This window comes from Corticium candelabrum, chromosome 1 (assembly GCF_963422355.1).
Source record: "Corticium candelabrum chromosome 1, ooCorCand1.1, whole genome shotgun sequence".
Taxonomy (NCBI): domain Eukaryota; kingdom Metazoa; phylum Porifera; class Homoscleromorpha; order Homosclerophorida; family Plakinidae; genus Corticium; species Corticium candelabrum.
Genome location: NC_085085.1, coordinates 9829224 through 9857187, shown reverse-complemented (window position 1 = coordinate 9857187; position 27964 = coordinate 9829224). Strand labels below are relative to the sequence as shown.

The window sequence follows — 27964 nt, the reverse complement described above, 5'->3', positions numbered from 1 at the left end:
TCAATGTGTAAATGTCCCGTATTCACAATTCATCTCGTGGAGACACCTTGCTAGCTAGATATGAACTCATCAAATCTCTCTATGGCAGAGTCTATTGTGCCCTCTCCTTACATCAAGCAGGCGCGAGATGCTAGAAATTCACGAGAGAATCAAGTGAAGCAACTTCTTGAACAGGTAGACTACTTTCTAGATGGCTAGATGTAGGTCTACACGTCAATTTGTCTTTTTTTGCAAACAATTGACCGACTACGTTGCAATTGTATAGCATCGTTTGCTCTTAACAGCGCAAGTTGCCCCCAGATGGTTGGGATGATGCTGCAATTGAAGGCTTCCTTTATGAATTAGCAATGATGGACAGCAATAACTTTCAAGGTAGAATAAATGCTAACTAATTGGGATAGTCTAAATGATAATAACTATATAATAATTTAAAATTAAAATTATTGTTATTATTATTATTAGTATTGGTAGAATATTAATAATAACAATAACTAGTCTTAGTCGATAGAGTTCTGGTTAATTTCTGGTACTGACAACAAGAATGATGTATATTTTGTTCTTTTTGTGCCTTAGAGTAGACACAGGGCATTAGTCGACAGTTTGGAAGTGGTTTGGTTGAAAATTGGCAAGCACGCACAGACTCGCATGTGCCGACAGACACATAAGATTAGCTTTTCTTGTGTTACATAGTAATATAGACAGATTGCAACGTCCTGAGCATCATTGACGTCGTAGTGAAAGTTCGGCCAGGTATAAAACCATGCATTGGGTCTGTGCAGTGTACGATGCAGTACAGGGTTAGACTTCCAGAAGGGTCTCTTAGGAAACAAAAAGCTTATAAGGCGATGAGAAATTGGAAGGAGGTGACAGAAGCAACACCACCTGGTTCCACTTACTATCTGCTTTTCTAAAACCAGAATGAACAGTTCTACGAGCTGTATGCTTTTGCTTCTAATCTATGGGGCTGCAGGCACTTCATGTGAGGCTGTCTCAGAGTGATTAAATAAACTCATTTATTCAATGCCTTATTCCGGAAGTTGCTGGGAATGGTTCGTTGTTGAAAGATAACAAATATTGAAAGTGGTCCAGTTGAAACTGGACCAACCGGACCTACTGCTGTGTTTCTGAGACATATCATTAGTGGTGAGTTTCTAGTAGTTGTGATCTACTAGTAGGTGGCATGATCTGAAGACTGTTGACAAGGAAGTCATTGTCTTCCTGGTGGTGTATGCTGTTCAGAACTGGCTAAATGTTTGTAGATTGACATCCACTGCCATATAGAATTTATGGAAACATGGGTTTTTCTGAGACTTGTTTAGCAGCTTGGTTATTGAGAGGCCAGTTGTGGTGACATATACTTTGCTTACTTTCACAGAGGGTGAATTTGTCAATAACATAGAAATAAATTAGGAGAGAGGCACATTAGTATCTCAAGTTAATTAACGTAAGTTAAGAAAAAATATGTATTTTTTTGTAAAATTTGGAATAATACTGCATAGTCATGACATTGGAAATGGTGGTTATTTCAAGATGCCTTTGTTGGCACAATTATAGTGGATTGATGAAACAACATTTGGGTAATTTAAAGGATTTACTGAATATATACAAAAGGCAACTCATTCTTATGCTGCCAGTTCAGTGATTCTTGTATTACTGTTACTTGTACTATGAGGTTGAAGCTTTTTTCGCTGTTTTTCTGCTTACACATTTTTCTATTTCCAACATGGACATTTCTACAATGACTGCATTTTCCAAGATTTGAAAGAAGGAGAGCAACAATGCATAGTGTCATAATGTTTGATATCAATAAATTAATTTAGCTGAAACACCCATGTAATTAGGGTTCACTACGTGAGGACCTTAAGGCTGATTCACACTGAGCGCTTAATGTAACGTAATGTAACGTAAGGTGACTTTACGTTATGCAAGATCATTCACACTGACAAATTTGTTGTCATAACGTACTGTATTGATTTTCGAAACATAATGTAAGATGCTGAGATGGATTCAACTTTTCCCGGTTGACGCAAGCAATTGTCCAATCATGGAGCAGTGTGTGGGTGTCTCTTCTGAGTATGCGCATTTTACTGCTGTAAGATGGATACCGATGAGTGGCTTATTGACCTTGTACGTTAGTAGCCGTGTTTGTACGATGTGGTTGGTCATGTTATTTCATTGAATAGGGCGTGGTATTTCCCTAGAGCCTGCCTGCACTGGAAACTTTATCTAATCCACATTTTGTTTCGTGTACTTTTCTCCTTTGTCTCCGAGAAATAAGAAGAAGCAGCAAGAAACAAAGTTTCCTCTGCTTAAATGTGATGAAATTTTCCATGCGTGACGTCATGTATGGGATGCTGAACGTATATGAGAAGATCAATGTGAATGCTATCTAGAGGGCATGTTACATTATGTTACGTAGATGGTTCTATGTGGATAAAATACGTTACATTACATTATGTGCTCAGTGTGAATCAGCCTTTACTGCTACCCATACAACAGCACTTCTGTGTACAATGGCTACTGAGACCAAATTCTATATATATATATATATATATATATATATATATTCTTCTTTTTTAATTAATCAAAACTCACAGAACATGCTAGAAGGCTAATAGAGCACTCTCTCTACAGTCCAATGCCAATGTATGTAAAATCATCTTGGCATTGTATAGCCATAATGTAACAGATAGCTATTTGTGCAAGTTAGTGGTAGCCTTGCTCATTGACATATTTTCTTGAAAGGCAAGTCTTCTAGCAATGTTCTTGGTGACCATGGCTGGCCCACAATCCAAAAGTCTCAAAGACCAGTGGGTGGGATATGCCACCAGTAGCTTTCACAAAATCACCATGATGGCTGTCTTTTTCAATCCGACCTACTTCTGCTGCACCTGCATAGTGTGCAGCTTTGATGATGTACTGTGGTTGAAAAGAATTTTGAGCTGAGATATTAAAATACGTGGGTGATCCTTGTTTGAAATCAGGGTTGGAAGACTGTCACAAGTAACTGCGTTCTTAGCACACTCTCAGTCGGTCTTGCTGTTAACTCAAGTTGCTCTATTTCAAGACCGACTTGCTAGTCCTAAATGCCGGTCAATGACTGATATGTAACACTATACAAATTCCCGGATGTATATACTACATCCTTCTCCCCCTCAACTGTGTGACTGATATTAACAATTAAGATGTATGATGTACCACACAATAGTCTAATCTAGTAAAAATTTGGTCTGTCTGGTGACTTTCTTCTGCTGCTGGAACGGCAGACTAGAGTCACTTTTTTTGTCGACACCTAGATTTGATGCTCTTGTTGGTTCCATGTGTGTCTCTAAGTCTTCTGGTTCTGTGCTAATCTCCAGCGATGGTACCATCGCGTCCTGTTCTATTTGTTTGCCAACTCCATGTTGTTGTTGTTCTGGTAAGTCTGGTGCGACATCCCACTGTTCGGGTTCTCCCGGCGATACCGATACCATTGCTCTTGAACATGGTTTACTCGGTAGATGTATTGGTTCCACTAGTATGTCTTCTGGTTCCTCCCTTTCATGTCTTTCTGATTGTAAGGTTTTCCGAATCTGATCCAAGTGTCATTTGACTATCCTCCCATCCATTCAGTTTGATAGTGTATGATAGGGGGCCTGTTGTAGACTGAACTACACCAGCTACCCAAGGACGACCTCTGTTGTAATTGTACACATAGACTCTCACCCCGTTGTAGAGTTTATCATACTATTCCGGTTAACCTTGTAGAAATGTATCTGTTGCCATTGTTTTGTTGTGTACCGTTTGCTCCAAGTTGGAGTGTAACAAATCTAAACGTGATCGTAATTTGCAACCCATTAATATTTCTGCAGGTGATATTCCTGTTGTGGAATGCGATGTAACCCGGTAGCTGAACAACACTTGTGTCAAGCAATATGTCAATGTTTCTTGTTTTGCTAAAGACAGTCCTTTCATCAATACCTGTACTGCTCTTTCCTCCAGCCCATTACTTGACGGATGATACAGTGCTGTTTTAATGTGGTCTTTTCCATTTGATTTTACGAATTCAGTAAACTCTTGACTAGTGAATACTGACCCATTGTCTGATACCAGTTTTCAGGAATTCCATGAGTTGAGAATATTTTAACTTTTTTACTGTAGTTTTCATCGTTGCTGATTCTACAGGTTCTACTTCAATCCACTTCGAGTGTGAGTCAATGAATACAAGAAACATTTTTTCTGGCAAGGATTCAGCGTAGTCCACGTGCACCCTCATCCACAGCTGATGGGGCCAAGACCAGGGATGCAATGGAGCTGTTGGTGGTGCATTCCTTGTTTCTAGACAACTAGAACAACCTAGGACCTTGTATTCAATGTCCCCATCCAGTCCTGGCCACCAGACTATTGTTCCGGCTAAGCCTTTCATCCGTACCACATTACTCCTCCAAAACTCGTTGTTACCCTTGTGGTGGTACAATCACCATGTACTCTCATAATAAGCATCCCTCTTCTATAGATAATTTACTTGCTCTTTGCCAGTAAGGAGTCAGCACTTCAATTAGTGGTTTATTGGACCAACCATGATGAACATAATATTATACCTTAGACAGTATGGGGTCTTGTTCTGTTCATCTTCTAACATCTTTTGCCAATACTGGTGACGATTCCAGTTGCTGTAAAATTAATTGTTTCTGCTTGTTCTTCCTCAATTGTGTTTCCCTCCAACAATTCTACCAGTGGTGTATGGTCTGAGAGTGGCACAAACTCTCTACCAAACAGGTATTGGTGAAATCTTTGTAGACCAAAAATTACTGCCATTGCTTCTCTTTCCACCTGTGCATAATTCCTCTCCGCTTTCGTCAATGTTCTCGATGCAAATGCTACTGGATGTTCTTTTTCGTCCTTTCCTCTCTGAGCCAATACAGCACCTAAACCGTACGATGAAGTATCACAGGGTACGACGGACTCTTGCTGTGGATCGAAATGTTCTAACACTTTGGCTGACACTAACTGTTGTTTTGATTGGCGATAAGCTCGTTCTTATTCACATGACCAGTTCCACTTTACTCCTTTTTGTAGCAATCTATGTAGTGGAGCTAGAACTTTTGAATTTGCCGTAATAAGATAGCAATCCTAGGTACGCTTTAATTCTGTCACATTTTGTGGTCTGGATGCTGCCATTATTGCCTGAATTCGTCCCTTGTCCGGATGTAACCCTGTCTTGGTAATGACATGTCCCAAATACACTACTTCAGATTGCATGAACCGGCATTTGTCTTTATTCAGCCGTAGTCCAGCCTCTTTCAATTTCGTCAACACCTTACCTAAGCTAGACAAATGCTCTTGTTTGTTTCTTCCTGTTATTAATATGTCATCTAAGTAGACCACTACTTCTGGAATTGCTTGCAACAGAGTTTGCATTGTTCTTTGAAAGATACCGGGAGCTGAGGGAACACCAAACAGTAGTCTATTATGCTGATATAATCCCTGGTGAGTATTGATGATGGCATACTTACGTGATTCCTTATCAAGTGCAAGCTGTTGATATGCTCTATCCAAATCCAGGGTTTTAGACTGCTGTCCTCCAGCTATTTGAGCAAACAAGTCTTCAATGCGTGGAATCAGATAAGTATCGCATTTTGACACTTGATTCACTGTCAACCGATATTCTCCACAGATTCTAACCTTTTCATTGTTTTTCAATACTGGAACTATGGGGCCACCCACTCCAATAGTGTATTGGCTCAATAATTCTGGCTTTTGTGAGGTCGAACAATTCTTGTTCTATCTTCTCTCTCAAAGCATACGGTACTTGTCTTGGTCGGTAAAACTTGGGACTCGTCGTTTCTTTCACTGGTAATTTCACTTTCACACTTTTCAATCTGCCTAACATTCCACTGAACACTTCACTGTGTAACAACAATAAGTCTTCCACATTTCCTTGGTGAGGGTGTGCCTCCAAAAGATGAACTCTTCCTTAATCAATTTGTACTTGTCTAGTCCAGTCTCTTCCTAATAAACTCTGGCCAGGGCCTGCCACTACTACAAGTGGAAGAGACAGTAGGCATCCATCCAGAGTGTCTACACATACAGGTACCGGTTCCCAGTATATGTCATCAGTGTCTTCCTGGTGTCTTTCAATGGTGCTTCACCTTCCTTCCGGACTGACTTCCATGTTGTTTTGCGCACAATACTGGCACTCGCTCCCGTGTCTATTTCCATCTTGAGTGGCTGTTCTTGTACAGTCAGCGTTGTCTTCATAGGATTTTTCCTTTGTGAAAAGCGTGAATATTGTCACTAATCCACTCAACCTCCTCATCCTCATTTGTAGCTGACTGTGCCTCCTCATAGCCGATTTTGTTTGTACCTCTAGCACTGTCCTCTTTCTGAGCCGTTTTTCTCACTGTGCGACAGACAGCCTTTGCATGTCCAATTTTGCCGCAACCAAAAAAATTTGACATCCTTGAACCAGCACTTGAACTGTTTGTGTCCCTGTTTACCACAGCGATAGCAACAACAGGATATCTTGTCAGTCCGTCTGTGACTTGCTTTGGGTACTCCTTGCTTCTGTAACTGGTGTACAGGCTACTTGTGTAACTGGTGTACGGACTCTCCTTCTGGGTTGCCAGGCGTTCATTACTTCCTTCTGCTTTAGCTCTGTGGTATTCTTTTCAGCTGTTTCTTGTGTAATCGCTAATTCATACGCCCTCTTGAATGTCAGCTCTTTTTCTGTCGACAGTTGTCACTGTATACGGTCATTTATTATTCCTACGACTAGTCTGTCTTGTAGCATATCACTAAGCACCGCGCCGAATTCCGCAATGTTTACTGAGTCGCTGCAGTTCTGCAGTGAATTTAGCGATTGACTCACCTTGCTGACGCGATCGACTGTTCAATCCAAATTGTTGTACTATTACTGATGGCTTGGGTCGAAGTGTTCTGTCAACACCAGTAGTATTTCGTTGACCGACTTCTCTTTAGGCCACTAAAAATCGTAAAATTTGATACGTGTGAGTTCCAATCACACTTAATAGAATAGCTCTTTGTCTATCAGCGTCGTCTACGCCATTCGCTGCGAAGTATTGTTCTAACTTTTCTGCATAAAGTGGCCGTTCCTCCTTTGATTCGTCAAACTTCGCTATTTGTCCAAATACTGCCGTTATCCTCGTCGCCAGATGTTACAAGTAACTATGTCTTTAGCACGAGCTTAGCCGGTCTTGCTGTTAACTCAAGTCGATCTATTTCAAGAATGACTGGCTAGTCCTAAATGCTGGTCAATGACTGAAATATAACACAATTCAAGTTCATCCAATGTATATACTACAAAGACATCTCCTGGATGCATGTTGTTGCCGACTGAGCAGCTTTGTTCTCTTTGACAGTTAGCATTGTACTGAAAGAGCGTGAAAGAAGACATCACACAGAGCATCATGACGGCTTGTTCTCCATTTCACATATGTATGTACCACTTACTGACTATGACCACTAAGGAATAGTGGGTTACTATGCTGGGAGATTCTTGGGAGAACACTGATACATTTTTGATCATTAATATGCAATGTCATGAATTAAGTCAGTGTTTCCGCTGGCCCACCGCCAAATAGCCAAATGCTACAAACAGATGTCGCTGGCGATAAATGGTAATGCCTACTCGCCAATTTGGCTAAACTGTTGCAGTGTTCGGTGTATGCCTTTCTATGGATCTTGCAAGCATAGTCGTTAACGGTCCGCCAAGAATGGCAATTAGCACAATGCATTGGAGTTTCACTACAAGACCAATCTATTGCACATGCTCTATCTATGTTCTGCACATAGCAGGTGCACTCGACTAGAACTGAGGTTCTGAAGATGACTGTGCGGAAGTAAAACAGAATCAGACTGATGGCAGAAACCATGAGAAAGAGGACGGGAATGATGACCTCAATTATGGTGAGCACAGAATAGCCAAGACTTCCAGACTTTGATTTTGACAGAACTTTTAAATTTTGGTATAACTAGCCAAGAAGGATGCCACTGAACGCTTGAAGTCTGGTTTGTGGACTTAGTCTTACCACAGTATCCAAAGTCACGTTTCTTTGAGCACAACTTGTGTCAGATTAGCAGTACACTTGATGTGACCATTGATCAATGTTGCCTGTCTGTCAGACCAGGTTAAACTTGAATCAATTGTAATTGTTGTTTTTTTAGATTAATCATTATCTGTTTGATGTTTGGGCAATTTTTCTTGGCTTTGAAATAAACTGCTTGGCTACAAACAAACAAACTTCTTTAGCCAAGTGGCTACTAATCAAAGATTTCCAGTGGAAACACTGATTAAGTGCCATCAAACTTTTTATGTACATTATATTATTTAATGTACATTTTTACTTTCTGATTGTTTTTGTGTTCAATTTTCTGGTTTATGTTGCAGGCAACATTGGTGCAGGAGAGAGGGAAGCAAGAATTGCAAGTGATTTTGTTGCACGTCGTCATTTTAGGTAAACAGAGTTGATTTTGTAAGTGCTTTTATTTCTAGTGTTATTTACGCCAAATTTCACTCACTGCATTGCACAAAACTCAGGAATTTGGCAGTTCTGACTTGTTAGTAGCTCACCTGCATTTGTAGTGGTATGCAATGGTAGGTGGATTGATTTAGATGTCAACTGAAATCTGCCACCGCTAACAGACAGTGTGCTAGCTTATGAATGTATATCAACCTTCAACCACACTCTCACACATGTTATGCTTTGTCACTCTAAACATTTAGGTACTTGTACTCTTCATGATGGAAGAATGTCTGCTCAGTGAATCAAAATATGATCAATGCTGATATAACTGGCATCATTTCAGTGCCTGTAGAGACACGGCATAAACAGTAATTGACATTTTTTAAAAACCACAGTAATTGATAAATTGATAAATGCTCGTTATACGTAAGCATTAGTTTTGTAGGTGTACTTGTCAGCATAGATTTGGATGGATGGTTGATTGTTTCACTTTTGTCATTTTTTGGAACTGAACACAGTTCTATGCTTACAGGCTAGGTCATGGTGTTGGTCGTTCTGGAGACATAACAGCGATACAGCCAAAAGCAGCTGGTTCATCACTTCTTATGCGTCTAACAAACTGCTTGGTACTTGACACAATCAAACTAGCAGGTTATAACTATTGATACAAATACAATGTATGCATGTGAGATTATGATGAAAGGTAACTGAGTTGTTTGAAGGTGTGAGATCTGCTGCAGCTTGTGTGCTACTACCCGTAGCTACTGGCATGAGTCTTGTCCTTACGTTTCTGACTCTCAGAATCAAACGACCTAAAGCTAAGTATATCATTTGGCCTCGTATTGATCAGAAGTCGTGCTTCAAGAGCATGATAACAGCAGGTGAGCTTATGCTAATGTACTAACACAGATGATACCTTACTACCTCAAATTATCCCACTCTCTTGAATAGTTCCCCTCTCTAATAATTCGCCTTTTCTGGCCATGGTTGAAACAGTTAACCCCAAGAGATAATTCAGGTAGTACAGAACGCATATTGATTCTACATATTGATTGTTCATTAGATGAATTGTTTTATTTAGCTGTAAGAGTAATTATTAATTTAGAATTACGAGAAATATATTCTTAATTTTATAATTTGTTATTTGTAAATAATTTGTGTATTGACTATGCTTTTTATGTGATTTGTGTTGTCCTCATATTACACCAGGATTTGAGCCAGTAGTTGTGGAGAATGTGTTGGAAGGAGATGAACTTCGGACGGATGTGGCTGCTGTGGAAGAGAAAATACAGGAATTAGGCTCTGAGTCTATACTATGTCTTCACTCAACTACAAGTTGTTTTGCACCTCGTGCAGCAGACAGGTACTGTATTACCTAGCTTTCAATCTTTTTGTCCTAACTAGTAGTAACTGATTCAATGAGGTGAGCATTTAATTAAACTCCTTGTATATGCCAGACCAGTTGTAGTTGGTATAGCATTTACTGCAAATGATGTATTTGAAAAATTGTACATATTACGTATGTACAATTCTATACCTGCATACCTATATATGTAAGATCCACTACTGCTACTACCACTGTAACGGTATCAATAAAAGTATCTGTATAACATATTGCTAAATCAAGTTATCAAATCACTGTTCAGGAAAAGCATGCGACAACACTTAGATTCATGGCGAGTAGGGTAAGAATTTTGCTACTGTGCAGGATGCTCGTATTTACATATTTACTTGAGAGCCATGCAGTTTCAATTTGGAGAATCATATCCAAGTGGAGAGCAGTTTGAAAATGTAATGGGAAATTAATTGTAGGTAATTAATATTATGTATACTTAAACGTGTCAGCTACTAAGTGTATAAATATCAATTAATTGTGTATACCTTTCTACATAGTACGTGGCTGTACCCTGTGCTTAGAATTTGAGGAGACAAAGAGATCCATGGAAACTACTGCTTTCTTGCTTTGCTGCCTGGTCATGTATTGCTGTCAGCATGATTTAACTGCAAGGTGACTCTGGGCTTTTAGCATTTCTAATTAAATACCAGGCCTCAACTAGTGACTACAGCATACCAACAACATGAGCACATGATAGGATGTGGGTATGTCTTAGAAAATGGATCAACACTGCAGTAGTACTATGACACGTCTAAACGGAATGAATCAAATTCATTTTGGAGAGTGCTTCAGTTAGACTATACCATAGAAAGTGTGCTTTGAAGACCTGTAAACAACAACTCGTTCTACAAACAAACTACTGTCTTGTAGTTGCCAGTGCCAACTACGTTTGTTTACCACTCTGGCTGTACACATGCGAGAGTGATGCATATATTATTCCATGTTTATTTCGACCGATTATGATTTAAAATGTTGGTGTCAGCAGTATTTTAGTATTTTTATTGATGTTCCGTGCCAAACACCATTTGATAAGAATTTCTGACTGCTTCCTTGTTGTATTGAATGGACATGGCTAATTGCAATTATCACTACAACTTGGAATGATACGACTAATTTAGAGAATGAGAATGCTCAGTTTGATATGTGGAGGACACCACTTGCTGTGCATATCTACATGAGTTTAGCCACTATGTATCATCAAGCGTTAATGTACACTTTATTACGTGATAGTAAAACACATTTTGTGCAAATTTGGGCACTCCAGTGATAATACTAGTTTAATAAATGTGAAATCATGCAGTGAAATTGGGAACACCTTATGAGACACCTGTGATTACAGTGTATTACCCGGCCCCTGCATGCTCTAATATTAATACTCAAGCTAGGTTGTACTTGAAAGCTACTGTGTGCAAACTTTCTGTTGAAGACTTGTCTTCAAAATTGTATCAATTAAATGTTTTTTTGGTTGTATAGACTTGTTGAGCTAGCTGCTTTATGCAAGAAGTATGACATACCACATATTGTCAACAATGCCTATGGAGTACAATCGTCAAAATGTATGCATCTCATTCAAGAGGTCGAGACACATGACCGATTTCTATTTGCATATGCACGCACTCAATTCAGTCTGTTTTGTTGTCTTATTTTAAGGCTCACCGCACAGGCCGCTTGGACGCCTTTGTACAAAGTACAGACAAGAACTTTCTAGTACCTGTAGGAGGTGCCATTGTCGTGGGTTTTGAAAAGCATTTTATTGATGACATCAGTCAGACATATCCAGGTTTGTTATTATGTTCTGTCCAAGATCTTCAGTTCTGACTGTCGGAATATGAAGGGAGAGCATCGGCTACACCATCTATTGATGTTTTCATTACATTACTTTCACTTGGAGCAAGCGGCTACAGGAAACTATTGAGCCAAAGGAAGGTCAATATAGAAATGATTATTGTTTCTCAATGAAGTCGTACTGAATGTAATAGTATTGGTAGGAGGTGTATGAATATCTATCAGCTGGTCTCTCATCTGTAGCTGAAAGTCATGGTGAGAAATTACTGAAAACGAAAAACAATCCGATATCATTGGGTAAGTAATGCTTGCAAACAAGTTATGTGTACTCATGAATTTTGGAATGCTGCAAGGTCCAGGTGATGTATCTTAAGTTGACCTATTTTTGCACCTAGACTTTGCAGCTAATTTTTAACACGTAAAGCCAAAAATTAGAAAATGTTGGTTGGGCCAATGATATCTTCAGTATCATAATACAGGGGGCCATAGCACCAGCACAACAGCTTCTACCAATGACAAATAGGACAGAGCTTGCACCATGTCTCTGCATTCAAAATGTCAAATTTTGTCACCATTTGCAGTATGCAATCTTACTAGGTATTACTTCATAGTCCAAAGGATCAGGAATTAATTGTGTAAATATGTCAAATCTATTGACATCCTGGTTATTCTTATCACCACTGTTCCATCATAACTGCAACTTTCGTAGATACATAATACATACATTGTTAGCAACCTCGTGCAACAATTTGATATCTTTGTGTGCTGTCCATTGTTGACTTGTTCTCTCTTTGCTTTCTTAGCACTGAGTTTAGAAACTATAGTTGGAGAAGCCACGAAGTCAAAGGCTCTTGCAGGTGACACCGATGAGGTGGATCCCACAGAAACTACAGAGCTTGGCAGTATGCTATTCACAAGATTTGTGTCAGGCGCAAGGTAGGTGGACTCTGCTACACACAATTTTGTGTTGAGCTTCTTACCAGTAATGTGACATCAAACAATGGGCAATACTGATAGGAGGAGACTTGAGCACTACACCATATGTCGAGGATTCAGGCAATATAACACCACAACAGTAATAGCAAGGAGCTTGCTGTTATGTGGTTGTAGACATGAAAGCAATTCATTAACCTGAGGCGCGCATGCGTTAGGGCTACAGTAATGACCGGTGCAGTGCATGTGCTCATTCCAGTTTGTAACAATAGGTCAATATGTTAAGTTCTTGTTTTTTGTCTGCTTGCTACACAACAAATAGCTCTTCAATTAATGACAGCTCAGGACATTATATGGAAGTGGTGCTGATGTTTTAGAGTCTCAGGTGGATGAGAATCTGTCCACCAAGTCAATATATGACTGTCCGTGGTAGAAACTAGCCTTGCATAGCTCTTGCATGATTAATGATGATCACAAGAATACCCCATTTGTGTAACTGTTTCATTTCATTTCTAAAAAATAGTAGTACTAGTACATTATAAGTATAGGTTATCGTATGATTAGCATGCTATATGGCATTTACAAGCACAAAGGGGCAGTATTATCACCCAAGGCAAAGCTTAGGGCTATAAGGCCGCTCTGAGTGCTGATATAAAGCCGTATAGCATACTAATCATACGATAAGTTATTTATACCTTGGTCACGTGACAATAAGTGAGAGTGTGATATTAACTGGAAGTAACTTATTACACACTTGCTGTGCATTACATCATAATATAGACCATCTAAACGTGCTTGTGACTGGTCGCACATTACGTGACCATGGTATAAAGTACACACCTACATGGTAAGTATCTACAATGATATTGTTCCATTAGTATTAATTATTGTGTTGTCGTTGTTGTCCTGTTGAAGAAGCAATATGGTTATGTGGGCAGTTGTATCTGTGTGGCAGGGTTGTTGCCTCAGGATCACGTCGGACAATTGGGTCATACACATTCATTAACTGGGGAGCTCACTCCAATCATTATCCATCACCCTACTTAACAGCAGCAGCTGCCATTGGAATGACCAAAGATGAGGTTGATGCATTCCTTAAACGGCTGAAGAAAGTCCTGATGAAATTCAAACGCAAGAGGGGAGTCATCCAGGAAGTGTCACAAAGCAAAGAAGAGCAGGAGAAATCAGACAGACCAGATGTTTGATAACGTCTTTCTTATTCTAGTAAATGATAATGGAATAGAGCCACAACGAATACTGTACTACTAGTCACTCACAAGTAAAATTCATACATTATTTGTATGCTATCTGTCTTGTGATGCTCCGTGCTTCTCCAAATAACGCCTGCAGAGTACAGCATAGTATGAGATCACATCAATAAATAAATCTTTGCTAAGTAAGGTGAGATAGAAATTCAGTATGGAAAAATATTATGCTATAACATATGAACTGTGGCTACACAGACTGCATCGTCAATAGATTTGCCATTTAGTTTATACTGTCATAAAGTGCATCAGCTTTCTTGTCTAGTAGAAGGATCTCTATAATTAACTTTGTTTTTCCCTCTGATCATCTTGTCCCAAGAAGTATCCCTGACACAAGCTGTTTGTTGGTACTCACATTAGTATGTCACTTATCTGAACACCAGTGATCTGAATGCATTTGGTTGGTACTGTTACTCACATTAGTATGTCACTTATCTGAACACCAGTGATCTGAATGCATTTGGTCAATCGAAACAGAACAATTCAAGTCATTCTCCAATGCATTTCAAGTCATACCCAACGTCTCTCTTTTGAAACCCACTCCACCTTAGATGAGGCTTGTGCAGTTGGCTAACAAAGCACATGTCGACAATTATGTCTTGGTGTTTAAGCTAACTACTGTGTCATTATAAAAATGCATAATTCAATGTCTTACATGTTAAAACGTTGTATTATTTCAAAATGCCATTTAAAATGCAAATGCACACGACGAGTTCAAGGCTTAGCTGGATTTAATCATGCTTGATTTTTTTGTGACCAAATTGTGTCTTGTGATCCCCAATAATATTCATTGGCTGGTGCACAACTGCAGGTTGCATTACCAATAGCAAATGTACAAACTTCAGTCACTTTTCAAAACACTGTAAACGTGAGTATAGCTACCAATTACTGTAATTACTTACCGGCGTGCATCTTCAATAAAAGCCTTCTTCCTCTCCTTTAGTGAAAGCGGACGATAAGGTGCAGGTTTTGGTTGTAAAGACCCCAGCTTTTTTCTGTCCGATGCAATAGCTTTTACTGGTGAAGAAGGAAGGCGAGACTGGGCAGATGAAGGAACAGCTTCAGGACTAAACTGAATGGTTCCTTCAACTATATTTGAAATGGTTGTATCAACGCATCGAGTTCTCTCTATATAGCAAACACCGCCATGTTGTGAGGGCAATAATATGACAAGAAAACATACGGAGGTCCCTCTGAATGACATCATTTGGAACATGGGGTAGAACTTCTTTCACTTGTTTGACCATTCCTACTAGTCTTGAATCACTTCTTGTGCTTAACAAGCCTACGGTGCAATTTTTTACAAAAAGGTTGAAACACTGCCTACTACTATTTTCAGCTGTCATTGTCATACCGTGCACTTGGGATATAATGTCCAACTTGTCCCGTAGCTGAAATTGAGTTGCCTTGAGTTGGACAGAGTCTGCTATTACCTGTAAAATTAAAGCAGGCTTGATACAAATTTGTATTAGTTACACAAATAATCACCAAACTATTTGTGTCTTCTCAGCAAAGTTTTCAGGAATGTCACCACTTACTGGCTCAATAACAGGTAATATTCTATCGTACAACAGATCATGATAATTATTATAACTGACATCTTCCACTTTGTAAACATATGCATGTCATTAACATTGCATTTAATTCTAATAAATCAAACTGAAGAGAGTTGGCAAGGTGTGTACACAGGTGTACAAACATTATGAGTTTGCTAAGTACTGCTGATGGTCATTGATCAACAAGAGCAGTACAATAGCTACCTCATTGTAAACTACCCATCTAAAATCCTGCTACATAAGCTGGAAACTGCCTGCAAGCAGATTCCTAAAGCTGGCCAGCTTGTGGTAATACTGAAATATGACTTGTATATGCGTACTGCCGTTTTGGAAGCCATGTACGATGTCAGACAACACAACCTGCCATTCCTAACAAAGGCAAGCTCTCATTGGTATCGAAGTCTAGGAGCAGCTGCCTTTATCTATTTTGCTAATCCAAATCAAAGGCTTACCTTATCAGATAAGGTAGGTAAAGAGATTGAGTTTATGGTGGCAAGCAATGAAACGTTTTGAAGTAGATTCAAGTATGTCCAATTGTAATTATTTGCAATTCAGTGGTAGTAAAGTGTTGTAGCATTTGGCAAGTGCAGATGTTCTGTGCAGTACTTCTCTATACATAGCTTGAATCATAGACATTATAATGAGTTCATGGATTTGTCAAGTTTGCATAGTAACTCAACATAATACTGATATCAATCCACAATGTTCCTACAACCATGACAAGAAATTCAAATGTTCTGATCGTTGCAAATGTTTTGCAGTGTCTCAATACTAAACTGCCTGCAAATTGTTGGTCAAACAAGGTGTATAAGATCATCTTTAATTCACCTAATGAAACTAAGCTATTTAAACAGATCCAACATGCATGTCATCCAAGTATGTGACCGTTAAGACGGAAGTTCAACAGAAATAAACTTAACTTGTATGAGTAGATCTGACAAAGACAAATCGATTGGTATAAGCTACTCCATTATCTTCGCTTTCGCAACCAAGAACGAGCAATGTTTCTGTGATGTGTAACACACACACGCTGGCTCTCCCCTTCCTGGTTGATTATGCTCCGCTCACTGCAAATGAATCAATGCATTTAGGGAAGACTGCAGATATATCAAGAATGCCGAATGTGAATGTGGCGATATTATAAAGATCTGCCTTCTTGCTACAGAGATAGATCCTATTTTCACATCTGGGATTGTAACCTCCTACCAATCAGCAGGAAAAAAAGTGAGCAGACCAGATGTGAAAATATGATCGTCCTCTGTAGTACACGCTGAATGTTTATCTTTGGATATTACAAAGAAAATGGATACACAAATCCTCAAGCAAAAGCGCATTCTCTAGGTAAGCCGTAGTAATGAGGAATTCTGCTTGAGAGTCTGACAGAAATACAGCTCTATCGACACCATTTTACTTTAGAGAGGAACACTGACGGCAAGAAGAAAGATCTTCATATCTTTGCATTCACATTCGATATCCTCGATATATCTGTAGCGGTTGTACTAAACAAATTGATTCGTTTGCAGTAGGTGGAGTTCATTTTTGTTGGACTTCCCCTTTAGGAATTACTCATACGACTTACAGCACCAAGGAAATACATAAAGCACTACAGGACAACAAACCTATCAGCATGGCATAAAACATTGGTTACTTAATTGACTGATTGTTTCATGCAGTTACAGCTAAAGTTACTTATTCACGTAAAATTTCAATCTAGGTAACAATCCAGTCTCTAGCTTTTCTTAGCCTCTCAATTTCTCAGTCATAAAGTCATACATTGACATGTACAGACAGACAGCAATGACTGTATAGCTCAAAGTAGAATGGCACTACAAAGTCATCTCTTAGAAACCCGTTGACTCCCTCAATACGAATTCGAAATGATCACAAGATGTGATGTAATATATCACCACTGTGAGATTACAGTATGACAAATATCTGCACGTTGTCAAAAAAATCGTAACTTTCAACTCATTTTAACTACATATTTCTTAGCTCTTACCAGAAAGTCACTAAAATCCTTCTTACACCAACTGATACATAATTTATATATTTATTAAGTCTGCTAGTGATTCTAGATGCCTCACTTGATATGATAAACTGAGACAGGTGAGAAAAGACCCCAGAGAAAATCAGCAAGACGAGATGAATCAACTGTAGACTACAATACACAAACTTGAGTGCAACACGTTGGTGTATTGGTACTGCCAGCATACCACAGCAATAGGAAGAAACGATGGCTTGTGTATCATTACAGAAACCTAAAGAACAGCCAACAAGACATGAGAAAGAGTAAAAAACTAGAGATAAACAACAAGCAACAGCTGACTGGTTGAATAGGGACACCAATTTTGAAGGCTTGACAAGAAAACTTCAGAATGCCAACCCTCCCATTGGTAATAGTTGACTCAGGAAAGAAGAGAAGAGGCGTTGACCCTAAAAATGCAGCTGATACAATTCCACAAGTCTTTGCCATACACATTTTGCTCGGTTACAGCCTTACTCAAAATACATGTTCAATCTGTAGCGAATAGCCTATTGCTATACCAAACAAGTCAGTTTGTCTGTCTGTTTGTCTATTGTCCACCTGTCTGTTCATCTGTCAAAATCAATTGTTTCATAAATCATCACTACGACTATGATGTTCAGTGACCACAAACTGGTCACCAACAAGTAAAGCCAATAATGCTAATGATTATGTTTATCTGTCTGTCTGTCTGTCTGTCTGTCCAACGCTACCAAGAGCACTAAAAATACAGATATATGTAAACACATGGCATAACACTAGAAGTAGAATACTAAGTGAAGTAATATAATCCAAGAGTTCAAAAAGAGAAACAGATAAAAGCTGTCTGCCTGTCTGTCTGTCTGATGACAGGCAGACACTGTTGCAACGTGTGCTATTCAGAATTCTTATTGCAATTAATGTAATCCTAAATCACCTTCTGTCTGACAGTACTCTGTTACTCGATCTAGCACATCTTCATGCCTGTCTGAGACACCAAACGTCTTTCCTGACCAAAACCAGCTGACTGTGGTCTGTTGACTGAGCTGTGTTGCCTGAACATGCCACAAACAATGCTAAGTCTAGTCATAGTAGTTATATAGTACTATTAATATTTAATTCTACGTAAAAAGAAATTGCCGAAACTTTGTTCATGACATATATGACCTCTTTATTAAACACAGTTCACAAAAGCAGCATTAATTTATGTCTATACTCATATATAATATAAAATACTGAGCATGTACGACTAAAGCTGTGTCAAACAGCCTAAATGTCACATCAGTCATTCTACAGGAACCACAGAAAAATTAGATGTATGAGAGAATCCATATGGACCGACTCTTACTAATGCACTGATTTTCTTTCTATATTGTCTTGACTTGCCTAGACGTTGAACAAAGACAATGATGATGTCAGTTTTCAAACGGAAAGCAGTCCATGTGCATAAGTGCTCATACAGGCACCGATGGTTAAGCATTGTGGTTAGTGTTGTCATGACGTGATCATGGCGAGTCAATTTATACATTTTTGTTCTCACTATTGCTACAAAGACCTGTTTAGTAGTGTTAAATTGCATTTTAATGAGTACTCTTCAATTCACACTGTGTTCAGTGTGTAAGCAGATCAAAGTTCATGCTATGAAGCCTACAGGTTTATGTAAAATGCAAAAAATCTATTCTCAGCTTTGCATAGGTCAGTATGCCACTACAAGCATTGGACAGTTTTTTGGCATAGCAGCATTTATGCAATGCCATATCCTGTTGATATCAACTCAAAATAAAATGAGCGTGTCTGTGTGTGTGCATACGTGTGCACTAACTTCCGATGAGCTTCTTTCTGCCAAAAAACCTATTTCTTCTTGTGCCCTAACAAATACATTAACTGTTTGACTCCAAATTTCATCTCTATAATAAACTTCTGGGAGACTTGTTCCCTATCCAACTACAACACCAATGTTCTATGAAACAGGGTTTACTTTATGAAACACAATGTCAGCACATACTACAATATTTTCAACTACACATTCAATAAACTGACTTATGCCAGCAAGACACACAGGTAAACTCAGAGGCACTACAAGAATCAAGATACTGTCAGTGTCCTCAAATCTGATACTTCAACTAGAACATACCTGTGCATTAGCAGGTACAACGTATCCACTTCATCAGTTAAAGACATCGTTCAATCAACATTTCTTTAAACTGTCCACTAAGATGACTGCAGCATAACTGCTTCCTCGTGACATATCTGCCTTTGAATATCGTCAAATAACTAACAGACTGTGCTGCAGTGATGTTACACTAAAGAAACGAGGTCTGGTTCAAGTTGCAAATTATCAATTCAGAAACAGCTTTGAGCCCTTTGGATTGATTGAGAGCTAATTACCATGCAGTAATAGCAATTACAAATATTACAATAAGGCCACAAGAAGAAAATTAGTAGTTTGACAGGGGCACGCACACCAATTTTTAACTGCAAATCTATTTTTTTCCCATTTTTTTCTGACTGCGCTTGCGCTTGTAGTAACTACAGTAGTCAAAGGACGTATTGTTTCTGCCAAATCTACTTATGTAAAGCAGTGAAAGGGATTAGCAAATCACCATTGCTCTAATAGGTCTCGTGGAACTAGAAAAATGTCTCGTACACGTGTATGCATATACATAAATTATCTGGCCATCCGAACTGCATCTGGGTACTAGCAGAAACGACCAACGATGTGTTGCTGTGGAGGCATGCACTGTTCAGCTCTTCTGTCAATGCAAAAACAGTGGTGTAGGAAGATGTTCACAAGCGGGGTGGGGGTGGGGGTAAAAGCTGTACAGTGGATATCATCACGAGTAAGCAAAAATTACCTCGCATGTCAGACCGTAAACAGATTCACAAAAGTCACTAGCACAGAAAATTTCAATTCCTAAACCGAGCGAGGGGCTTAATCCCCCATCTCCACCGGTTCCTAGGCCGGTGCAAACTTCTGACTCTGTTCACTGGTAGCTCATATGTTTGACATTTATATTCATATTATTCATTGCAAAAATAAAAATAAAATAAAATAAAATGTGTGCACGCACGGATTTCAGAGCCAATTTCCTGTCAAACAAAACAATTAATTCTTGTGGCCTAACTAGACAATTAATTGTATTCACATATTTGAAAAATACCGCAAACACTGCAATACCTGATATGCTGGTAATACTGTTTCAAGAGCACAGTGATCCATTACTGACACATGATTACATACTACAACCTTCAACATCAAAAAACAATAATATAGAACAAACAGTCAGTGACTTTAAAGGGACACAGCCACGGTTGCCCTCGAACTCGTGTAAGCGGGCTCATGTTGAATTCGCCATGCCAAATTATAGTGAATTCAAGTTTCTCCCAAATAAATAAAGTTTGAATCAAAAGAGTTTTCTGAATCAGCTACATAGACACTTAATATCTACAGCCTAGACTAAATCTATGAAAGAGGTATATATATATATGTATATATATATATATCTTATCAGTGAGCATGTATGGATCTTACTTGACACATTTTCAACTAGTACGAGACCAAACATTTATCAAGCACCTGTCTTTCAGTGAAGCATGGTTTGCATTAATTTTGTTTAGAGACATGGGAGCGCATGGAAAAGGGCTGGACAACCTCCTAGGGAATTAATTAATGCACCCATCTGCAGTTCTTGCACATTCCAGATCTGCAAGAACACAGCCTCACACTGTACATCTTGCAGCCTCTTCCTTTGTTTCTCACCCTAGCGTACTTCCCACTGCAACTATGTCTCACATCCTCCTACCACACCCATTGCAATACAAAAGTCAATCACATATGAATCAAAATATGGAGTCCAACAGAGCCTACTGGATCGGCTAGATCTTCTTCAATTTCTCCATCAGGAGATTTGCCTGACACCATTGTTTCATCTTTTGGAAATGCAATGCATTCTGTGTTCTGTTCTATCTACGAGCAGAATCTAGAAAGAGGTTAAAGCAGTCCATATGAGCAGACAGTGTTGACATGCATGCGCATAATTGTGACTGTGTTCCTTTGAGACAAAAACAAACTACCTTTAATGATGCACACGAGTACAAAACAGTATGAATAAATACACGCATAGCAAATTGCAATGTCCCGTATTAAAGCTGAGGCCTAAGGTACAATTACAAAATGTGAATGCCTGAGTGTTACGTTGCATAGCATCTAGTCGCATTGTACTAAGTCGAACTGTCAATGGGTTGACACAATGAGGTGCAAGGAGATGTAAAGCGGTGCAATGCAACGTGTCCCAATAACATCAAGTTCTATTTGAGCGTTGAACCGATAAATGGAACACGTTACACCAAAAGTATCATTTGGATTGCAAGCAATTACAGCCGAGTAGAGATATGTGTGTTCCTTCTGTAATCTCAATGAGTACTAATTTGGACTGTACCCGACGTTGAGCTGTTCATAGATTGTGTACGGACCTGCTCATGCCTGTGGATGATCAGCTGCAGGGTGTATCAACAGCTTGTACTTGATGAAGAATCACGTAAGTATGTAGTCATCAATACCTACCAAGGATTATATCAGTATAATAGACTACTTTTTGGTGTTTCATCGGCTCCCGGTATCTTTCAAAGAACGATGGAAACTCTGTTGCAAGCACTTCCAGGAGTAGTGGTCTACTTAGATGACATATTATTAATAACAGGAAGAAACAAACAAGAGTATTTGTCTAACTTAGGTAAGGCGTTGATGAGGTTGGAAAGGCTGGACTAAGGCTGAATAAAGACAAATAAATGCTGGTTCATGCAATCTGAAGTAGTGTGTTTGGGACATGTCATTGACAAGACAGGGTTACATCCGGACAAGGGACGAATTCAGGCAATAATGGAAGCACCCAGACCACAAAATGTGACAGAAATAGAAGCGTACCTAGGGTTGCTATCTTATTACGGCAAATTCAATTTGTCAACAGTTCTAGCTCCACTATATAGATTGTTATGAAAAGGAGTAAAGTGGAACTGGTCATCTGAACAAGAACGAGCTTATCGCCAATCAAAACAACTGTTAGTGTCAGCCAAAGTGTTAGCACATTTCAACTAACAGCAAGAATCCATCGTAACCTGTGATGCTTCGTCGTACGGTTTAGGTGCTGTATTGGCTCAAAGAGGGAAGGATGGAAAAAAAACATCCGGTAGCATTTGCATCAAGAACATTGACGAAAGCAGAGAGGAACTACGCACAGGTGGAAAGAGAAGCACTGGCAGTAATTTCTGATCTACAAAGATTTCACCAATATCTGTTTGGTAGAGTTTGCGCTAGTCTCAGACCATACACCACTGGTAGGATTGTTGGGGGGGGGAATACAACTCTTCTGCCAATGGCATCATCAGCTAGAATCCATCGATGGGCCATGATCCCAGTTATAAGTTGCGATACAAACCAGGCTGGGACATTGATAATGCAGATGCCTGCAGTTGATTACCCTTACAACTATCGTTGACAACTGAGGGAGAACAACCAGAGACAATTCAACTTTTACAGCAACTGGAATCGTCACCAGTATTGGCAAAAGAGGTCAGAAGATGGACAGAACAAGACCCTATACTGTCTAGGGTATAACATTATGTCAATCATGGTTGGCCAATAAACCACTAATCGAAGTTTTGACTCTTTACTGGCGAAGAGCAAGTGAATTATCTATAGGAGAGGGATGCGTATTATGGGGGTACAGGGTGATTGTACCACCACAAGGGCAACAACAAGTTTTGGAAGAATTACATCCTGGTCATCCTGGTGTGGTACGGGTGAAAGGCTTAACCAGAACAATAATCTGGTAGACTGCACTGAATGGGGACATCGAACGCAAGGTCCAAAGTTGTCCTAGTTGTCAAGAAACATCGAATGCACCAAAAAACCCATTGCATCTCCGGTCTTGGCCCCATCAGCCGTGGATGAGGGTGCACGTAGACTATGCTGGATCCTTGCTAGGAAAAATGTTTCTTGTACTCATTGACACACACTTGAAGTGGATTGAAGTAGAACGTGTAGAATCAAAGACGACGAAAACTAAGGTGGAAAAGTTAAGAAAACTTCTCTCAAATCATGGAATTCCTGAAAAAACTGGTATCATACAATGGGTCAGTATTGACCAGTCAAGAGTTTACCGATATTGTATAATCAAATAGAATAGACCACATTAAAGAGCACAGTATCATCCGTCAAGTAATGGGCTGGTGGAAAGAGCAATACAAGTATTGAAGAAAAGACTGTCCCTAGTAAAACAAGGAACATTGACATATATCGCTTGACACAAGTGTTGTTCAGCTATCAGATAACAATGCATTCCACAACAGGAATATTGCCTGCAGAATTATTAATGGGTCGCAAATTACGGTCACATTTAGATTTATTACACCCCAACTTGGAGCAAACGGTACACAAAAAACAATGGCAACCGAAACATTTCTATAAGGGTAACCGCAATAGTATGATTTCCTTTACAATGGAGAATCTACGTGCGCAATTACAACAGAGGTCGTCCTTGAGTAGCTGGAGTAGTTCAGACCAAACAGACCCCCTATCATCAAACTGAATGATGGGAGGGTAGTCAAACGACATTGGGATCAGATTCGGAAAACCTTACAATCAGAAAAACATGAAAGAGGTGAACCAGAAGACCTACTAGTGGAACCAATACATCCACCAGATAAACCCTGTTCAAGAGCAATGGTAACATACCGGTATTGCTGGGAGAATCCGAAGCACCAGACTTACCAGAACAACAAGACGAAGTTGACAAACAAATAGAACAGGACACGATAGTACCATTGCCGGAGATTAGCACAGAACCAAAAGACTTAGAGACACACGTGGAACCAACTGCAGCATCAAATCTAGGTGCCAACAAAAGAGTGACTCCAGCCGTTCCAGTAGAAGAAGAAAGGCATCAGACAGACTGAATTTTTAGTAGACTACGCTATTGTGTTGTACTGCATACCTCTTAAATGTTAATATCAGTCACATACTCGGGGGAGGGGGGAAAAGGATGTAGTATATACATCCGGGAAATTGTATTGTGTTACATTTCAGTCATTGACCGGCATTTATGACTAGCAAGTCATTCTTGAACTAGATCAACTTGAGTTGACAGCAAGACCGGCTGAGCACGTGCTAAGGACGCAGTTACTTGTGACAGTGTGCAAGCACAGAAACAAGCAAACCATAATACAAACACTACTTACATTGCAATTATCATTCCGTTTCTCTTGTCCTTCAACGGTAACAAACAACCCCAAGACAAAAGATGATCCCCGAAGTGCTAGCCTAAAAACATTAAAATTAAACGTTTGTACAAAATGTTATCCTAGTAAGACAAAGAATAATAGAAGAAATCACCGAATTTCCCAACTAAAAAAATGGCAAAGCAACTTTGATTGCATATGAGTTTTTTGTCTGAGAAATTATTCTGTACGCATCTTTGCAAAAAATATCAAAGTTCTAAGATGTGTAAACTATCAACACATAAGAAAGAGAAAGACTTAGAAGTCACATAAAAGTGCTGTTCTCATCAGAACAGATAATGGCCACTGTAATGTTTGTTTACAGAATTACTTATGCATCATCTAATACTACCTATTAGACTGCACTTGTAACACAAAAACTAAAACAAAAATGTACGCATTGCATAACAACTTCAAATCTTCGAAAAGAGTAGAGTACAACTTTCTGTGATAAAGGTACAATTATGACCCACCTAAAAAGTTCTACTTAGTGTCAGACTATTCTCACCAACCAATACACGTATAACAACACTTAAAATAGTAACTACCCAAGGTGTGGACACTAGGTACAGTAATACAGAGCGTAGACCAATGATCAAGCGACAAACAACACCTGCAAGGGTTAGATTGTCACAACTGGTATTATTTTTAGCAATGCACTGTAACTGCACCTGTCAGTCTACTCTGTGTTCACTACCACTTTAGACTTACGAAAATCGCAACGACTCCCGTATTTTTCCCAATAGCGCAGCCAGTCGTTGAAACCGAGCCCATAGGAGAGGCTAAGAATTCTTCTGCATATCAAGGTCTTTAGTATATTAGATAGAGCACGTGCTAAATTGTCACAAGAGCGGATGGTGCCAGTTCTGTAAGTGTTGGGATGTACTCAGCTAAGCTCTAATTATAAACAAATATTTACAGTCTACCTGGTGTAGAGAACAACTGAGCTAAGCAGCCAAGGGTTTAGAGGGTTTAGCACTTTCGTGCTCCTTCATTCTTGTAGTAACCACTGCAATAGCTGCTTCACATTGCAACTTTTAATCATCACTAGTTAACATCATTTTATGTTTCTGTACAATATCATTCAAAAATAGTTCCCAGGTAAAACATTAATTAATTAGCTACAGCAGTGTAATGTGCATGGTACTGTATAAGGACATTTGACTGTAGAGTTAGAATAGAAGTGAGATAACTGATTCAAGAACGACAAATAACCATATGCAAACCCAATGCTAACAGTCTGTTGAATAAACTTCAATAGCTGAGTGATGATGAACAGTGTTCTATCCAGAAAATTTGGCAACTGGCAATAATGATGCCACATTTCAATAAAGTCACATGTTTGATCGTTGCCCACTCTTCTTGAAATTATGCTAGTAAGGATGTCTGCATCAAAAGGTACATAAAGCATTGAATTACAATACCATCAGTGTTAACACATTACACCAGCCTCAAGAGGATTTGTAATCTAAAATTAACCAAGTAGAACTGTTAATTGAGTGTAATATTGCAAGTTGCTACAATGAAAACTCAGCAACAAACTGTCAGTATCCAGCACCATGAAGAAAAAGGATAACCAAAGAAAGGACTCCGTTATTCTTGTTTTAATGGCTGCTAAACAAACACATCACTCGGTCACAAAAAGCAAGAGTGTATGTCCAAACATCATGTAATCAGACACAGCCACACCTTCTCAATGTTTTCACAGCAAATGGAACAAGAAATTTTTATGGTACCATTACACACTAGCCAGTGGACAACTGGTAGACCACGCCAAAAGCCTGAGGCATGCCATCGGCAACATCATTTCTTCAGTAGAAAAAGCCATTATGAATTTGTGCCAATTTGTGGTCCCAGAAATAACCCTTAGTCACAGACCACTTTGTGATGTTACAATGTAATTTACACTTAAAGCAAAAGTCAGAAAATGAAACAAGAAAATGAATTTTTTGACTGCAATTCAGCCTTACTAAGTAGTCTGTTTCTGGTCTAGCCTAGATCAGAGCTATATAGAGAGAGTTGTGACATGACCATTTGGTCATGTGAGATTATGAGTGCCATTTTGTGTCCAGTTGTACATTGCACTATCCGGGAAATACAAGATATAGTTGTTTCGTTTAGTCACTACTTGCAGAATGCCTTGCTGTTGCGTTTGGGCATGCAGCAATACAAAGTGCGCTCTAACCCTATCTATCGTCATCAGGATTATACAGACCTGCTGTCAAAAACTACTCTACGTACGTGTAAAGTCCCTTAAAATTAGGGAAAGTGTTGTTCATACCTATAGTAATAAGTTCCATTAACTTCAAGCTTTGTCGATGTTCGTACAATTTATACAGAAATGTTACTACTGTCGGCTGGACACAAAATGGCACCCATAAATCTGGGTTGTCGCAACTCTCCTCTCTCTCTCCCTCTCTGGCTCTGGCCTAGATCACTTATCATGTCTGCTGCCAACAGGCTATTTGCAAGTGAAACGATACTGGTGAAACACTGTCCATTGACTGGATATTGGTATTCTTATTGTCGGTACAATGCTTTTAGTGAAATACATATATGTATATTATGTTATTTCCTTAACAATTCAAAAACAAAAATTGCTACAAACTTGAGACAGGATTGGAATAGTATTCAGAGGGTCCGCTTTTGGTAATGCAATAGTTGTCGTTGATACGGAAAATCACTAATTAATGATTGATGTCTTTATACCAAAAAATTTACAATATAGCAAAAAACACTACAGAACTATTCATGATAGCTACAGTCCATCATCAAAATAGCTAACAAACACAAACCTTCTGATTCGTGACGACTTAGGAAGAATAGTGGCAATAATAAATAGCTGCATAGAAAGAAACAAACGGAGAACCAAAAGAACGACACCGACAGGAAAGTAGACAATCAGCGGCAATAAACGCCAATCAGCGGACAGTCTGCAGTCAACGAACAACATGAACCATCTGTATATCTACATTCACAAACTACTGATAGCAAACCTGTATCTTTCAAACATGTCTTCTGCCCTGCCAGCAGTTTGATTATTTCCATCGCTCGTTGACCTCGTTCCCACCGTCGCCATTCTAGATATTGATTTCAACTAACTTCATAGGTCTCGTGATCAGCATCAGATTACGACATGTCTGCCAGCGTTGCAGTCGCTGTTGTGACGATATTTTGGCTCTGTTTTGGAATCGGCGGTCCGCTTTTAGTGTATATGTGTAACAAATTTAGATGGTACAAGACGGACCCCAACACGGAGTAAGACAATCAAATACGAAGTTCACCGT

General features: G+C 39.2%; 2 protein-coding genes across 5 annotated transcripts; one reads left to right on the top strand and one right to left on the bottom strand.

Moving 5' to 3' along the window:
- The first annotated feature begins 40 nt into the window (after nt 1-40).
- LOC134178205 (O-phosphoseryl-tRNA(Sec) selenium transferase-like) lies at nt 41-13784 on the top strand. Of its 4 annotated transcripts, none has more exons than XM_062645047.1 (12): nt 41-174; nt 266-372; nt 8390-8456; nt 8998-9116; nt 9188-9346; nt 9675-9828; nt 11335-11437; nt 11512-11641; nt 11696-11787; nt 11850-11943; nt 12450-12582; nt 13535-13784. In XM_062645047.1, exons 2-12 carry the CDS (start codon nt 348-350, stop codon nt 13782-13784), a joined length of 1326 nt encoding a protein of 441 aa, XP_062501031.1. In that variant the 5' UTR covers nt 41-174; nt 266-347. The 4 variants fall into 4 exon arrangements, with proteins under 4 accessions (XP_062501031.1, XP_062501013.1, XP_062501022.1 ...); XM_062645029.1 differs by having other exon boundaries at nt 42-174; nt 285-372; XM_062645038.1 differs by lacking the exon at nt 12450-12582 and having other exon boundaries at nt 42-174; nt 285-372; nt 13495-13784.
- LOC134178230 (lipid droplet-regulating VLDL assembly factor AUP1-like) lies at nt 13776-27771 on the bottom strand. Its single transcript, XM_062645066.1, has 13 exons — nt 27674-27771; nt 27473-27610; nt 24639-24720; nt 20581-20649; nt 18340-18457; nt 17727-17833; nt 17614-17658; nt 17485-17558; nt 15338-15404; nt 15199-15277; nt 15028-15129; nt 14747-14972; nt 13776-13923 (listed from the first exon to the last, which is right to left on the bottom strand). The coding sequence occupies exons 1-13, from the start codon at nt 27754-27756 to the stop codon at nt 13884-13886; spliced, it is 1230 nt and encodes a 409-aa protein (XP_062501050.1). The 5' UTR covers nt 27757-27771; the 3' UTR covers nt 13776-13883.
- Between the last annotated feature and the right edge of the window lie 193 nt (nt 27772-27964).